Source organism: Strix aluco, chromosome 17 (assembly GCF_031877795.1).
Source record: "Strix aluco isolate bStrAlu1 chromosome 17, bStrAlu1.hap1, whole genome shotgun sequence".
Lineage (NCBI taxonomy): Eukaryota > Metazoa > Chordata > Aves > Strigiformes > Strigidae > Strix > Strix aluco.
This window is the reverse complement of record NC_133947.1, coordinates 4,156,730-4,174,415: the sequence shown is the minus strand read 5'-3', so window position 1 is coordinate 4,174,415 and position 17,686 is coordinate 4,156,730. Positions and strand designations below refer to the sequence as shown.

At 43.5% G+C, this 17,686-nt stretch overlaps 1 protein-coding gene across 3 annotated transcripts in view; it reads right to left on the bottom strand.

Moving 5' to 3' along the window:
- The window catches only part of TAF4 (TATA-box binding protein associated factor 4), a 39,738-nt gene extending 27,929 nt beyond the window's left edge, over positions 1-11,809 (bottom strand). For all 3 annotated transcript variants that reach the window (XR_012625518.1, XR_012625519.1, XM_074843021.1), the window contains exons 1-2: positions 11,477-11,809; positions 8,435-9,523 (exon numbers count right to left, since the gene is read on the bottom strand). Coding sequence is in view for 1 of the 3 variants with exons in the window: in XM_074843021.1 (XP_074699122.1) it covers positions 8,435-9,523; positions 11,477-11,792 (1,405 nt within the window). In the remaining 2 variants the exon portion in view is untranslated. The remainder of the gene's footprint in view (positions 1-8,434; positions 9,524-11,476) is intronic.
- Positions 11,810-17,686: the final 5,877 nt, after the last annotated feature.

Genomic DNA, 17,686 nt, shown 5'->3' with positions numbered 1-17,686 from the left:
CTGCTGCCCCCTCAAACCATTTAAGACAGAGTAGAGCATGGCACCACACCTTACTGCTTAGTTTTTGTTTATACTTTGATATCTAGAGCACGGATTTTTCAACTGAAGCTACACTGGTTGTCTGTAGAGAGTCTATCCAGCACGTGGTTTATTCTGTACAAAAGTAGTGATGGCTTTAACAGCTACTCTCAGAAGCATATATTAATCAAGTTACAATGATAAGTTAGACCATTTTTACTAGAGAGACTTATTTGATTCAATATAAATCTTAGAACAGTCATGCCAGATGTGCAAAATACTACTACAAACTGATGCGAGCTTTATGTTACTAGTTGTCTAGGTACTGGTTACAACGCATTGCTGAACAAAGTATTTTAGTAATGCATTTTAAGGAAAAAAGCATCAAAATTAAAAGATACGTGGTGTTCATAATTTACAGTTCAAATTTATAAACAGTCCTACACTGACAAGACGTTGCTCAATTTTTATCAATATACTTTTCCAAATCCCACAGAAAGAGCTTGGCAACCGAGTCGAACCTTGCACTAAATCCTGTACAAATACACAGTAAAAGGACTGTCCCTGGGTAAAAGGATTTATAACCTATTTATGCACTTTGCTGAGAATCAGCCTTTTATGTTCAAAGTGTAACTTTCTGATCACTGGTAATAAAAGTACTGAAACTCATCTTTTTAAAATGTTATTTCTAGCCTGACAACAGTTAGAGAGCCAAAGATTATCTACATTTGTACAATGCCTTAAGAAAGCTCTACTGAGATGCTGAACGCTGCCTATACAGATCTCACTGCAGAAACAGGACACAGTTGTATCAACTCCTTATGATTATCACCTCTGTCTTGATTACTGATAATCTATACCGTTACATAGTGATGATAATCAAGGTTTTGTTTTCACCAAAAATATTATGTATTTAAAAAACCCTTAGTTAAAGGCATAAATAAGGCCTCAAGGACAATTATTTCAGTTTAAGTATTACGCTAAAGACACCTGAAGAAAATTACTCCAAGACAGGAGGCTTTGTGGTAAAAACTTGGCTCTCAGTTCCTTGAGACACCTGTACCTCCAGACAACCAGCATTTCTGGAAGGAAATTACCACAGAATAGAACTGGGGTAAAAAATTCCAGATTAAGCCAAGGTAAAACTGTCCTAAAAGGTTAAAAAAACCCCAAACCAAACAAAACCACACCCAACGTATTTGTTCTATTCATGTGTCCCAACAAAAAAAAAGGCTCATCTAATTCAAGATATGAATGATCACACAGTCTTTACACCTGTTTAATCACAGCCTGGTCTGTGTACAGGTTTTATGCTTCTCAACATTTGAGCTGGAAATGGGACCATTTTGCCTCAATAATTTAGTGGTACAATCTCCAGTGCGAATACAACTGTATTATTGTAAAAGATGCTTACTGTATAACCTATTTTCCTTCTCTTGTGAGGAAGCAGTATGCAAGAGGGCTGATACAGCAAAAACTGTATCCAGACAAGAAAGGTTTTACAACTTTCAATAAACCAGTATCAGTAGAAATACACTACAACGTCTTGTATTTAGGCAAGACCTTAATTAGTTTAAAAACAAATTCAAGTTAACGCATTAACAACTTATACTAATACAAAAATAAAGCCTGAATATCCCCACAGCCTCTGTCTCTGTAAAACAACTGTGTGCGACCTGTCAAAGGGATAGAGACATACCGAGGCTTCGGCCCCAGAAGCGCACCAGGGAAATTTCGGCAACGTTCACAGATCACACAACTACTTGTACACAGGAACATCCCTGTGGCCATGCATAGAAAAAGCCCTTTGTAACTTGTGAGCACCACATACTCTCTCTAGAGTTTGGCGTTCCCTCACATACAGCTTCACAGTTCATAATACAACTGAAATAACTGTCTTCTAAGTATGACTAAAAATTCCTTTCTATCATTGTCTTCAGTTGTGAGAAACAATTTTCATATTTTTTCTCCCATGGCACTACCTCTTCAAATCTTCTTCCACAAGAGGCAACAGGCCTAACATTAAAAAGTTAAACTTGCTAACACTTACTGTCTTCCAACTGCCAAAAGCCTTCTTTTTAACATCAAGCAATGACATAAAATTCAAGGAGAAGATTCAGACAGATATATGGAGTTATAAACATTTATAAAGTTTCAACGCAGAGAACAATCCTGACAAGAGTAGTTACTCGTTAGGCCAAAAAGCTGAATTCCAGTATTTCTGACAAAAACTGCATGTAGTAACGAAAAAAAGTTTAACATGCTGTGTTCTTAAGTGACTCCTATGTTCAGTTGCTACTAAGCGGACTCTACGTATTTGATCACCCAGTTTTTATGAGAACAGAAGCAAGCTTTCCACAAGCCAATATCTTGTCTTTGCTAAAACCCAGTTAGGCTAATATCAGTATTTTCAACTGCATTCCTGAACTACTTCATACATTTTTTTAAGATTCTATTTCCATATCATTTCCCAAAACAGAGAAGACAAACAATAGTAAGGGTTTTCATACACCAATTTAATCTGAAGAGAGTTTATGATACCTACTAATTTGTGTCTTATTAGTGCCCAAAACTGTTGCATTTTTACCTTGGATGGCTAACTTTGCTGCAGCATCCTGTGTCAGTGATTCAAGTCTTGGGCAGCATTCAAATTTGTGGTCCTCAAACCAAAACGTTGCATTTTAAAAGTAACCCACATAGATTTCCAGAGATGGAAAACTCGTTTAGCTCACTGAACACAGAAACACCATGTAACTTCTAGAGCAGCAGAATGAAAAATGGCTCAAAAGAATAAAGAATAAATCACTCGCTTCTGTCATTGACCAATAACCTTGATCATAAGCCTAGTGATATCCGAAAAACTCAGAGACACCACAGTCTGAAATGTAGGTAGGCATATGAAATAAATCCATACATGGTCTTCCAAAGGCTGTTGGGAACAACTGAATTTTCCATAGGACAACTGAACAATACGTAGTCAAAGTTAAGAGCTTTCATAGCATAACGGAATCACATTATAATTCCATTAGATGCCATCACTTAAAGAGACACTCTTATCAGATGTGCAAAACATCTCATGACACTCATTTTAACAAAAAAATCCTATTGCACAGCTCTCTGAGTCTTAAGTTGTTTGGGGTACAAAGCTAAACATGCAGGATTCCTCAGTTATGAAAGTTGCAATAAGAACAAACACAACTTTCAGTCTGGCGACATATGGCAGATCTGATGTAGCAGATTTCAAATAAAGCAAAATGTTCCTTTTGCTGATGCATGATTTGAACATAAAATCCACCCCCCACCCAGAAGAGTTCTGCAGAAGAGATCCACAGTTATCTTTCAGAAAGAGAGATACCACTTTATGCGCCAAGTATAGGGCTCCCAAGCTCTAATCTTGGCAAAATATCGATTCCCTCATGGCCTTGGGCAAGTCAGAACTTCTCTAACTTGCTCTTTCCCCCAGCTCTAAAGCAGAGTTCATACTACTTTATTTACCAACCACACAGGCATGTTGCATGGATTAAGTTTTGTAAAATGCTTTGAAACTTAAACATACTATAAGAAGCTCCTATTATCATTGTGCATTACAGACATTATTTTTAACAAAATAGAGCCATGCCAACAGTTAACAGGCATAATATTGGCAGCACATGCAACATACAGGGAAACTATAATCAGGATATGTTTGAACTCGCTTGCTAGTCACTGAGAAATAGCAACAACTACATTCCACTACTTCATAGTATTTCTCCTGTTTCTTTCTATATTTCTTATATTATGGAAGTCTGTAGATTTTCTCATCTATTTATATTCCTAGTTACTTTAGGCACTTCTGGGGTACATGTTTCAAGTACAATGTAACCCAAAGAATGCCGCATTCAGTATGAAAAAGTAACACAAATTATTATACAATGAAAAGATTGTCTGATTCTTCTCAGCCTGCCGCCTTTCTCCTATTTCTATCCACTCTCTTTTGCTCGACAGCCTAGCACCCCAACTCCTTAGTGAAGGAAACAGAACTACTCCCCAGGAAGTTATTTTTCAGTGATTCCAGCTCCAAAAAGTATGACTGATCAAGTCGACCTGAACCCATGCTTTAAATTAAGTATCTGTTCAGGTAGTTTTCCCATCCTAAAGCCACTATGACCAAGGCCTAAGGTAGAATCCATCTTGGATAGCTACCACAAGCTAAAAGTCATCAGTTTCTACAAAAGTTAAGCTTTCAGCCTCTACGGCAGTGAACAAAAACTTGACTCTGCAAATCAATGCACTCCATCCTCCAGGGTCTGCAGATGTATAGCACCAGTGCTCTTCCAGGTACCTTTTGCTTCTAGAAAGCACCAATGGTCAGTTTAAACCAATTGTCAAGCTCATTTGCATTCAGTTCTGTTCAGAACTCTCCACCATTCCAGTTCTAAAGAAGCCCCAGCAGTTTCTCAGTCAGGAAACGGCCCAGCCTGTAGTCATCACAGAAATGGCACATGAGACGCCCTCCAGAAAGAAAGTAATGAAGAAGTCTAGTCTCATCCCCTGTCATCAGCTACTGACAGATCCAACTGAGTTTTGTGGAAGTAATAAAGAAGTTTTATTATTAGATACAAAGCAAAACAAATCTGTGATAGCAGTTGTTCTACAGCCGCACAACTGCATTACTGCTAATGAGGATACTGATCATGATCGCAGAATTTAAAAAACTACATGAACTATAAAGACAACCTATTCTATCTGCTATCTTCAAACAGGACTGAGTGTCACAGAATCTTGTTTATTCAGGGGAAAAAAAAAAGTTAGTCTTTAGGATCAAGCTAGCAGATTTTCATAAGTACTAACGTTCACTCTGAAGGTAAAATAAAAGAGGGGGACAGGGGGAAGTGAAGGTTTCTAGATTTCAGTTTCATCTCAGCCAGTAGAGAAAACTGTCCAGACCTACAGCACTCTCTCCAACCTGCTCCTTTCTTTAAGCAGGCACCTTAAAAGCTTATTATGAGATGCTTGTACATAAAAATAAAGCAGAAGAGAGTAACAACATAAAGCATTTGCAAGAACAGAAACCAAATCGTTGAACCCTCAAGTTGACAATACTGCTGAAGTAAGCATAAGCTCATAGACGTTGCTTTGAAATTGTATTATAGCATTGCTGGAGAAGACAGTATTTTGAAAAGTGATTTTAAAGTATACAAGTTTTGTCATTTTACAAGATGATTCTACCATGTGTCAGCAATGACCTCTAAAGACTTTACAAACTCTTACATTGCAAAAGATCAATCTTCGGGCATAATCTCATTTGCACTTTTCTGAGCATCTGTAACAGCAGAACACTGACTTAATGCTTTAACAAACTCACCAATTTTCCTACCTCTTATCATATTATTGTACACAACACATTTCACATTATTGCTTGAAGTACTTGGAAACAAAGAACTTCATACAATTTGTTTTCAGTCACAGTTTCAAAAGACGTTGCATCTTTAAAGCAGCATTGTATAAAGAGAAACTTGTGTTCCTGCCCCCTAGAAAATCATCTGACAATATTTTCACGTCTTTGCTAAGAAGCTATAAATGAGGTTATTTTTGGACCTTCATTACCCAGATCTGTCCAACTGGACCACAAAGTTCCAAACACAGGCTCCTGAAGAAAAGACTAAGTGCAATAGTCCTCTTTCCAAAGATGTCAGTAGTGCAAAACCATTATTAATGCACAGATACTCTGAATAGTCCAGTATCTTTGAGAAGCAATATTCCGGAATCCAGTAAGGGCACAACTATGGCCCATTAGCTCTTTGAACACCTCTAATATGGTCAGTTCATGTTTGTTACACAATTGCCTTGATGCAATACAAAGCATTATGCTAAAAGTAATATATTTTAAAGAGCGTTGATCGAGCTTATTTTCCACAAGCTCTTTTTAAAGAGAACATTTGAAACCTTTTAAGGTTTCTAATTTTCAAGTCCCAGGTTAATAACGCTTACTGACATTTTAGATTCTGCTTTCCATATGTGTGAAACTGTAGCTGTATTTTGGAGAGCTAGAAACAGTAATTCAGGGTAAGAAAATAACAATAAAACATGTGCTGCTTATTGGTCAAACCTTCCATAAGGATTTTCTTTCCAAGTGTTTGTAAATCTTGGTAAAAAGCGACATGTGCAGTGTATGATCTCAAGCTATTTTGAGCACTAAGTCTTACAAACTCTTATTAGCACACACTACTAACTTTTAAAAACTTGTGAACGCAAATTCGATGCATACAGTAGATGAACAACATACAAGCACTGCAGCTGCAGCTTCATACTACCAAACTGCCTTTAAAAATCTGGCCTATGATGCTGTAATTTGAAATACAATTTCAAAAGCATAGTCATCTATTCTCCTTTCACTATGAATGTATGTGCACTCTACTAAAGATTAAAGCAGTTGCATGTGGCTAGACTTTCAGAGTGCCCAGCCCTTGCACCTGTGAGATGTTTGTAAGAGCTCAACATCCACCAGCTCTTACGCTTTCTGTAAGAAATGCTTTATGCAAAACATTTTCAAAGTTTGCTACTTTCGCAAAGTATAAAAATGTAAACCAAAGCAATTTTTAAAAAGAGATCAGTTTCACTAAAAAAAAAAATCCTTCCCAATATTAATTCTGTCTTATCGTTCAAGAACCCGATTTCCAATTTCTATGTATTCAGTCATATATACTTGCTTATTTTAAGAGTCATGCTATTCTTTTGAAGTTATAAATAATTTTTAAAGTGCAGGACAGACAAGAAAAGTGCTTAATAAAAAACCTCAAGTGTTTAGAACCCATATTGTTTTACTTTGATCTATCAAGACCTCCAAAGGAGCAATTTACAGTCCAATTATGCTTAAGGACTGGCAACGCCGCTTCTAAGAGTAACACATTTCAGTATGTTACGGCAGTTTGAAAACATCAGCTACCTGGAAAAAAGGTCCCACTGGACTCAACAGTCGTATTTTTCCCATAATCAGGTTTATAATGCAGTATTAGTGAAAAAGTAGGTATACATGGCAATAGACTGTAAACCTGAAAAATCCTTTGATACATTGTGGCAATAAATAAATAAATAAGGCTTTTCCAGCCTATCAATTTACAAGCTTCAAATTAAGCACCGGGATTTCAAGGTCTGAGTTTTACTGCTATTTTTTTAAATTAGCAACATGTGTCATTCAAATTACTCATATAGGGAATAATTTTCTATACAAAAAAAAAAGGAATATTTATGCCAGTTAGAACTTAAGATACACAGAATGTTTGACAGACTTCATCAAACTACATGGCATCACATACCATATATATTACACAAAAAGATGATGCGTACTAGTAACACAGTACAGTTTCTGATCTACCTTATGTGACAGCTGCATTGCTTTAAGGTTGGTGAGGAGCTTCAATAGGTCTATTTTTACTAAGATCAACTGAAATAGATGATAACAACCTCCACTGATTTTATTCAATTAGTTGTTCTTTGTACACTGCCCTGAAAACACTGCCCTGAATAGTAAGAATACAGCTATTACTATATATTATTAAAAAGCCAGGAAACTCCGTGTAGGTCCACACAAGCATTTTCAGTATAAAATGAAACTGGATACATGTACAAGCCAGGTTCAAAATAACAGCAAATATATAACCTTAAATCTCCAAATCTAGAATATTTAAGGAGGGACAGAACAGTTGTCAGAAAATAAATGCTTCTCATCCTGCTTTTTACTCACCCACTGAGTTCAGGACTAGATTGCTTGTCCAGAGATGCTCAGCACTAAGCATGAGACTAGCTACTACAAAAGCTGCAACCCTAGACACAACAGGGTGAGGTAAGGACATAGGAAGACTGCCTTTTGTATCAGAACTCCAGCAACTAAAAAGATGATCATAAGCTTCAAATCTGTGAGTTTTTAAGTCAGACTTTGAAGGTATTTAAAGCAAAAGAAGGTAGTTTTCTTGTGTTGTATCTGCTGCTTCTCTATTCATGAGTGCTCTGTGGTACTGGGGGCATGCAGGGACAGAGAGGGAACTGAACAGCACGCGAAGGTTATACGAGCTACTGACAAAACCGCCTTAAAAGTCAAAATGCCTTACGTGAAAATGAAATAGCAACATTTCATTTGATAATGTTCCATTGTCACGCTTTGGCAGTTTGCAGCTTCATCTACACTCACACTGTAACAAAGATACCAGGCAGAATTATTTTCAAATTATTACTGCTGAAAAGACTTTTTGGTCACCCAAAATCATATGCTAAGTAGTGGAACGCTACTATGTTACTACTCAAAACCAGACGATTCTCATTGTTGAATGTAATGCCTTTTCCACAATTCACAATTAAACAGCAAGAAATCTTATTTGGATTCCTACCTCCCTGCAAGAAATACACCTCCAAAATAAAACACATCAATCCTCTTGCTTACCTGGTGGTAACTGAAAATTCTGAATGTTAGTTGGATTCTGAGGTGGCTGAGGCAAACGAGGTGCTAAAACTGTAGGAGTCAAAGTTGCTCTGATTCCACTTGTAGTTGCTGTTGGAGTCCTTGGCAGACTTTGTGCCACCGTGTTGGCAGTGCCTTTAGCCATTCCTGTGGGGGTGCCAGGAGCTGCAGGAGGTATCCCACCAGGATTGGGAGCAACATTGGAGAGCCCAGCTTGCATAGTTTGCCCAATAATCATGTTACCCCCTGTAGTACTGGGCTGGCCACCAGTAGCCAGCGTCTGCTGTTGGGATACTGCCTGGACTATAGTTTTAGGAGACTCAGATTTGATGACCTGTGTGGCGGGAGCTGCTGGCACAGTGGAACCAGACTGGCTGTTCACAAGCGATGTCTGGAGGGAAACTCCAGATCCCACAGTGGCTGTAGCAACAGCAGGAAAACTCCCCACACTGATGGTTGAATTGATCACAGTATTGCTCCCATTTTGAGTGGCTGCACCAGCTGCAGCTACTGTGGGTCCTGCTGTGTGTATCGGTGGCCTCACAAGCGTCACCGTAGGCGCCCCGGTTCCAATGCTTGGTGGTGGCTGCGAGGAGATAACTGTGGGCGAGGAGGAAGATGAAGAGGACACAGCAGTATTAAGGAACGAAGTCTGGATGACAGTGTTGGAAGCTGATGGCAAAACAGCATTGACAGTATTTCCTTTCCCCACAGATCCAGGTCCATTGTTAACAAGAGGGGCCACAGCAGGTGCAGAAGCAGGGTTAGCAGTTACAGGAGTCCCAGAGAAAGCCGCACTTGCTGTATGGTGAGAGTTCATCACCACATTACTCCCATTCAAAGTTTGCACTGTTGTGGTCCCTATCTTGCCATTCCTGGTGGACAAGGCAGTTGCCATGGTGCTGATAACCACCGATTTGCCCTGACTGAGGGTCCCTGGAGCAGCAGTGACTTCAGATCCTCCTGCTGCTGCAGTGGTGGTGCTGGTGCTTGTTGTGGTGGCTCCATCGAGAGCTGAAGTCTGGGACCTGGTGTTATGATTAATAACGCCCCCTTGCACTCCTCCTGCTCCTGCAAAACAACAACAAGGTTAAACAGAGAGAATGAGCAAGAAGAGAAGTCCAGTGAAGACAGAATGTTCTCCCTCATCATCAAGTCTTCTCCATCTCCCAGGCTGCCTGCCTGGAGCCAAGAAAACAGGACAGAGTACAAACTGAAGATGGCTTTGAAGACATTATCTTGAAGCTTCCAATTTCCCACCAAAGACTGGCAGATTCAATAATAATTGCAACACCCCTGCTTTCAACACTACAGTAAGACAAAATAGGAAAAACAGATTTGATATGAACCAAGGGAAGGGAGGAGGAAGATAATCTTAGACCTCTTCCCCATTCTAGAGCCTGACATCACATTTAGCAACAGGACCACAACTGCAAGGAGGGAAAAATGGCAATGGAAGACACGTTAATAAGACATATTCCCTATGCCCAGCACACGTTACCCTCTAATCCTTTCATCTCCTACAGAGTAAGTCAGATCAGGGGGCTCAACAGCAGCAAAATATGAAAAAGTGAAAGGAAAGAAAAACATCAGCCTGGCAAGACAAGAAGTACTGCAAGGCCTGGAGTAGGTTACCATAAGTCCCCTCCACTTTATTACAGAATTTGTTCTTCTGGATCCAAAGTTCCCACAGCCAGAGATAGTCAAAAATAAATAAATAAAAAGCAAAGCTGATTTTGAGAAGGGACAAGATGATGCAGCTTCTTGTCCTGAATAATCCTCATGCCCCTTGATGAGGCCTGGTGTTATCACAAGTACAGTCACACACAGTCCAGGTCCTGGCCCTAAGGAGACAGAAATGGGAAAAGAATAGTGACAGACAGATACTGAGATGCACGTTATACGGGTTAAGGAGATCCTCCTAGAAGAGCTTCATTAATCATAACAGAAGGTCTGTAATATCTTCTTACACTTCAGCAAGAAGAAAACAAGCAAAAAAAAAAATGGGGGGAGGGGAGAAATTGCAGAGAGATTCTGGGGAGACATTTTTTTTAATTCCCCTGAAAAACAGCTTCCCTCCATTCTCACGTAGTGAGCCCCTAGTCCCAGCCTTCACACTATTCCCCTACAATCTTCACACCACGAAGAGGGGGGAATATTCCCAGGTAGCTACGGGGGGGGTGGGTGGGAGAAGACATTGTACAAGGTGGGGTGTTGTGGCCTGAATTCCCCCCCTTCCTGGGACCTGGTGTTGTGACAACACCCCCTTGAGGGCAGAGAAGGAATGAGAGGTGTTGAATGCCCCCTCCAAGCCCCTGGAACAAGGGAGGGGGTGGGGGACGAATATCCAGGCAGGCAGATATGGGGGGGAAGCATTTTAAGGGACTTCCTCCCCTTGAAATCCCCCCTCGCTTCCTCCTCTACAGGAAATAGGTGTCATGATTAATAACACCCCCTTGCACTTCAGCAACAGAGAAGGGGGAGGGGAAGGAGCATTTACACAGACAGCTAAGGCGGCATTATCAAGAGGGAATCCCCCCCATAACCTCCACCCCTGGAAAGGGAAGGGGAGCAGTCACAGGCGGCACGGGAGGCAAACAGCCATTACCACGGGGGTGGGCTCTGCCTCCCTCAGCCCCCGAGATTAGGAGAGCCCTTTTACACTCCAGCAACAAGGGCAGGAAAAGAAGAGGGGACCGGCAGAGTCACGGACGGGCACTGCCGGCTTATTCGGCGGGGAGGCTGCCCCCACACATGATAAAACACCCTCTAGTAAGCAGAAGCGAGGAGGGAAAATAAAGGGGAGGGAGCAGAGGCGCGGATACACACCGAGGGGGCATGATGAGGGGAGGCTCTCCCCCATATGATCGATACCACCCTTTGCACTCCCGCTCCTGCCACAACGAGAAGGAGGAGAGAGGGAAAAGGGGGGAAAGCAGTAAGGGAAGGAGGCAGCCGGAGCTGGGGAGTGGGGGGAGGGGAGGGCCCCTCTCCCTCAGAGCCCCCCACCCCTGCCCATGTTACCTGCTTTTGTGATCTCTGGGGCACTCAGTCCCATCTTGCTGCTGCTGCTGCTCTCTGTTTGGGCATTAGCATTGCCTCCTACTACTACTCCTCCAGGGCTAGGGCTAGGGCTGCTGCTGCTACTGCTGCTGCTCACAACATGGTTCCCCAGCAGCCCCCCAGCGGCCCTCAGGGGCTCCTGCGCCTTGTGGTGCTGGTGGTGGTGGCCGGAGGCCGCCAGCTGGGACTCCAGGGAGCCCACCAGGTCGCTCACCACCTTCTCATCCACCTCCGTGTTCAGGAAAACCTCATCCAGCAGATCCGAGCCCGCCGCCATCTTTTTTTTGGAGGGTTCCTGTGAGCTGCTCCCTCCTCCCCCCCCTCCCCTTTCACTCCTCCCTCCCTCCCCCCACCCCACACACACACACTCGGCCCCCCCCCAACTGCGCAGGCGCGCGCGCCCAGCCTCACATCACCGGCCGGAGAGGGATTCCGCCCGCCGCTGATTGGCCGGCGGCCGCCTATAAAAGGCAGGGCAAATGGCTGCGAGCGCTTAGTTGGGAGTCGGGCGGCAGCGGCTCGGCGGCGGCCGGGGCCGGGAGGGTGAGGGAGGGAGGAAGGGCGGGCGGGGTGGTGGTGGCGGCGGCGGCGGCAGCAGCAGCAGCAGCAGCAGCGGTGGGCCGCGGCGGTGGGCGCGGGCGAGGCCGGGCCAGCCCGTGCTGGCGGAGCGGCGGGGGAGGCCGCCGCCGCGGCTCTTTGTCTGCCTCGGCCCAAAATGGCTGCATGGCTGCCTGCTGCTCCCTGCGGCCGGGTCTCCCCCGCTGGCGCGAGTCTGAAGGGCGCCCCACACCTGTGCCAGCTGCGTGTAACTGATCCACGGGCGGGCGGGCGGCGGGGGGGACGGCCGGGCCCCACGCCCAGCCCCGGGCGGGGGCAGCGGGCGAGGAGGAGCGCGCCAGCCCCCGCACCCTCCCTCCGCCGCTGGCAGAGGCGGGTTAACCCCGGAGCGCTGCCCGGCCGGGTGCTGCAGCCCCTCGGGGCGGCCGCCGCCGGCCGCATCCCCGCCGGCCGGGCCGCGGGGGCGGGCGCCGCCGCTGTGGGCCAGGCGCGGTCTCCGCAGGCTTCCCTCGGCGGCCTGAGCAGCCTGACTCAGCACGGCGCGGCCCGCGGCGGAGGGGCTGGGGCGAGCCCCGGGGAAGCGCGCCCGAGGAGGGCGGGCGGGCGGCTGCGATTCCAGCGCCGGGAAGGGAGAAGGGAGAGGAGAGGGGAGGGGAAAAAAGCGAGGGAGATCACAATTTTAAACGGTCCACTCGCAGCTCCGAGCCCGGCCCGGCGAGGCGGGGGCCCTGCCGCGCTGGGGACGATCCCCGCCTGTGTGTCAGCGTGCGTTACACCCCCGCTGCCGCTTAACCCTTGGGGGGGAGAGCCGTGCCTCTGCAAAACGGCAGCTTCGGCGGGAGCCGCCGGCCCCCGCGGCTGCTCCAGGGCCGCTCCCCGCCGCGGCCCGGTCCCCGTCGCGCCGGCCTTCGGCCCGGAGCCCCGGCCGTGTACGGAGGGGCGCGGCGGCGCTGAGCCAGGCGCTGGCTGCAGGTGGACATGTCTTCCCTTACAGTAGGGAGCTGCACTTTGACCTTATTGTGCAACCATCGTGAAGGAAGTAAATAGAGTAAAAAATACAACCTGCCTTTTAATAAATGCCCTCTTTTGCCAGGCACTGTTTCCCCAGAAAACTGAACTATTGGAACAATTACGAACTGAAAGATAAATCGTAGCATGTGGTAAGTTTTAAGGGGTATCAGGCTTAAAATAGCACCTCTTATTTCAGTATTATAAAATAAGCTTTGCTCTTACGTATTGGGAATGGATGGAATTAGAGGCTGGAACCGTGTTGCAGTGGGATCGACTCAGCACCCGCTAATGCCCTGGTTGACGATGCCCAGAACTGACTGGCCTGATAACTGGCTGAAGGCTGCGAAGGTGGAGACCTGGAAGAATAAGAGCTGCAAGTTATCTGTGAGAAGGAATTGCTTTAAATAGGTCAGAGACAAAGTATTCTCTACTTAGGGTTGCCCAAACATGGGTGTCAGCACTTCCTGCATTACATATTTTGTGGTGATCGCTTAACTTGTGGTACTGTAACGTGAATTCAGTTGCCCTGCTGGCTAGCTGGCCCCGTGAGCAATGGGACCAGTGCTGAAGCACTGTCCCATGCCTCACCCTGCCCCCAAATATGCCAACGTGCCTACAAGGGAGAAGCTGTTTGCCAGAAGCTCACAGGGGAAACATAAAAACTGATAGGTATTTGTTCTTAGCATACAGACCTCCAATAATAGGGTGAGTAAATGTGTTTGAATCAAAAATCTTAGAAATTCAGTTTATGGCAAGGGATATTACAGTTCTGGTTTCTCATGTCCTCCTCTTACCTGCAGTAGACTTTGGCTGCTGAGTAAAAATTACACAACACGGAGCCTTTCCTAAGGCTCCAATCGCTTCACCAGGTGGCATTACTAGAAGGGACAGCCTAGCTCCTCTGAGGAGTTTTATATTAATCTTCTACTCTTGTTCTCAAATGTTTGTACTCTGCAGCTTTTCTCACTCATCATTCGAAACTCGAGGGAGGAGGAAGAAAATGCCCTTTCCTTCTCTGTGACTTTTAACTTCCATTTTATCAATTTTTGCCAAATTACAGTGCTACAAAGTAACTGTGATTTTACAGACATCACTGTAGGTCATGTTGCCTGTTTCTTACAAGGCAGGAATGCTGCCTCAAGCAGGGTAGTCCCCACCAGTTTGCTGCTGCCACAGTCGAGCACATTGCTAGTTTTAGCTATGGTGAAATTCTATAAGCAACATACCAAAGAACTATCTAGAATAGAAGTCTGGTCGCATTCCCTAAACAGTGGAAGAGTTAATCTACATCAGCTGCTCAAATGATTTATGAAGGGTGAAAAAGCTAGACCTAAGCTAGAACAGCCCAAAGGTTCAGAGTGGCCCCAAATCTGTCCTTCGTGGCATCCAACCAGTACAGCCCAGTGCTGGGCCACAGTGCCCGAGGAGCGATGGAGGAAGAGCAGGTGACAGGAGAGGTGGAGGAAGTGATCAAGGGGCAGTAGAGGAATGAAGGGTCAGAGCAGCCCATATTCTTTTACTGCTCACATTCTAGGACAGCTTGAATGTAGTTTACAGTTGCATACAAAACTAGAAATAAAAACCTAGAAATCTTCACGTCCTTGTTCTAACACTCTCTTTAGTGTACCATATGGCATATCTACCATATTAGGTAAACAACTTTACAAAATTACAAGAGCAACGGAGATTCATTACAACTTGTGCATTATAAGTGTGTAGGATTCATTACTGAATAATTTATCTTTTCATACTCTCTGCCTCTTGTTTGACATTGGAAGTAACTTTCCAGACTGGGTTCTTCAGGACTGGGATTCCAGCTCCTCTGCACTGTACTGCTCACCTTCTGTTTTAAATGGTATAAAAGAGCAACTTGCATAAGAATTCTGGTAACAGATTACTTGGTAATTCATGGGGTTGGTGTAAAAATAATCAGACTCAATATACAGTGAATGTTAAGTATTTCACCCATCAGCAACTACATCAAAAGATCTTGAACATTACAGGCATGTGTGGATTCTCTCTAGTATTAAAGAGTAGAAGCTAGCAGGAGCTAGACAGGAAAGATGGAGGACTGACAGTTCCCTTAACCTCCTTTTAGTATATTAATATTTAAAATACTTTTTTTTTCCCCCTAGAACTAGCCTATGTAGATCATGGCACAGAGACTGTGTCTTGAGATACAAGTGGTAATGCAATTCTCTTCTTGTTTGTTTTCTAAAAAGGTAGTTAGCCTAGAATTCATTCCAGGAACATCTGACAGAGGTGACAGCAGTGTGGATTATGGTGATAAGGGGCGTATCAGAGAAGCCTACAGATGGTCTGTGAGAAGGAGAGTCACTTCTGGTTGTCTGTACACAGCTCCTGTGAGTCTTAACTGACTGCTCAGAATACTGAAGTCCCATCAGGAAATAGATGAAAAACCGACAGTGATAGTTTTGACTGGTGATTTTTTTTGCTCTCCTTTCCTGCCCCTTTCTCTGCTCCTTACCCAGTCACTGATCATTTTAAATGTTGAAAGTTGGGTTTTAACCAGTAAACAAGATGACAGAATCCACACGAAGTTGGGGTTTATTTGGAGAGCTTCACTGTCCCTGTAGCCAGTATCCCACACCACCTTCCTGCCTCGTACCCTATTTCCAATTTTTTTTGAGGAGCACAAGAGCTCAGTGGACAATTTGAGAAATACACAGCGTCGGGAGGAATGGAGCCCTGGTTGAAGATGATGCAGTCCTATGCAGAAGCTCCTAGTTTGTAAACTTGAAAGTCTGCGCTGATTCTTCTGCAAATGGGTGTCAGTCTGCACTAACAAGTGTTCAGCAAGACTTCATATGCATCTGGAATACAAATGTTTGACAATCTGTAGGGGAAATATTCCTGTTTTAAATATTTTACTCTGAATTTAGGGGCAAATGCAGTCTTACTCCAGACATGTGCATGGAGATAAACAACTTTAGTGCCTCTTTACTGTCTTCTTGGAATCTGAAGGTACTGTTAAAGTCTCGGTCTTAAAATTATCCCATGTACTTCAGCTGTCCTTAGGTGACTCTCTGAAGAAATCTAATGCTCCTAAGAGTCAGGGATTAATATTCAAAATTAAGTATGGTATGCTCCAGGAAAATGACTTAATCCTTGCACTGTAAAATAAAAACAGATAAACAGTAGATTTGGAAAGCAACTGTACAGTCTCTTTTTATTTTACAATAATGGCACCTACCTACACTCCTATTTCCACTTAAGGACGTGTCTACCCTGCTGCATACTAGACTGTTTCTGCCAGCTACAAGCACACCAACTTATTTAAGTGTTTATATCTGCGTAACAGTTATTGGAACTCCAGAAGCGGAGCAGAAAAACAACTCTTCATGAGATATGATTGAATAAATATATCATGTGACAGCTTAAGGCGTATCGTTTTTAAAAATAAATTATATAACAATACCTAGTTATTAATTGGGAAATACATAGAAAAGATGTGTTAGAGAGAGGCTACTAACAAGCTTGATTTTCAAAAAGAAAAGTTAGCTGAGCGCACAACTGTCTTGGCAATCTTCTCTAGTTTTTATGAGACAGAAGACTGGGTCACTAATACATGCTACATGCAATTCACCCAGGAGTTATTTAAGTATGGCTGCACTGAGGCATACCAGAGTCCATGCAACTCAACATCCTGTGCCCAAAAGAAGATGCCCAGATGATATACTGTGGGATAAAGGATTATTGTTTAAAGGCCTTCAAGGTTTTACCACATAGAAGAGCTGTGGAACACCGTTTTTCCTTCCCAATTGCTCTTAATCTAACTCGTCATGCTTGTTAGTGCCTGCCAAGATAGGAAGTATCAATATCCAGACTGATCTGTAAGGGAAGAGCAAGGGAACTTTACTAAGAAAAAGGAGCACTTGTGTAAGAAGATGGGAATTACCAACACACCAGCAGCTAGCAGATAGTTTTTAAAGCAAATCTTCTGAATGGAGATTACTAGCAAATGTCCAGAATTATGTCTGTGGAAGACACAACAAGCAGGCATGTAAACAAAGTTGTGTGGTTTATCTGTTCTGAAAAATTTCTTGTGTAAGTCTACATGATTCATGGGAAAAAAAATATTGTTAAAAGATTAGTGGTCCTTCTGGTCACTACAGCTAGCTTCAATAATTTCACATATTTTGAATTTAGCAAATTATTAGAACTGACTGGATGAAATGAAAATGCTTTGCTCTCTAAGCAAATTAAAGTAACTTTTGGAAAATTGAATCACTATTTCCAAGTGATACTCTGACAGAATATGTCAAGAATATGTGCCTACTGATGGGTCTCATTACTGGAAATCCAATTTGCACATTTTATAGTCAGGATTTGTTAGAATATGTTGGAAGTATTTCTTTTTAGTGAGAGGTAATTTGGGCAGTTTTTGCTTCAATTGTTCTGGGATTCTTTGTGAGCAAAGTGTTACCCTGCCAAGGATGTTTTATCAACATACCCCCAGACAACCTAAACAGTATACTAATACAACAGATACTCCAGATCTGGACTCTTTTGCACCCTCTTGATTCAGAGCTGTTCTAGTTCTTCCCTGAGCTTTCCAGCATCATTCAATATCTAACAGTC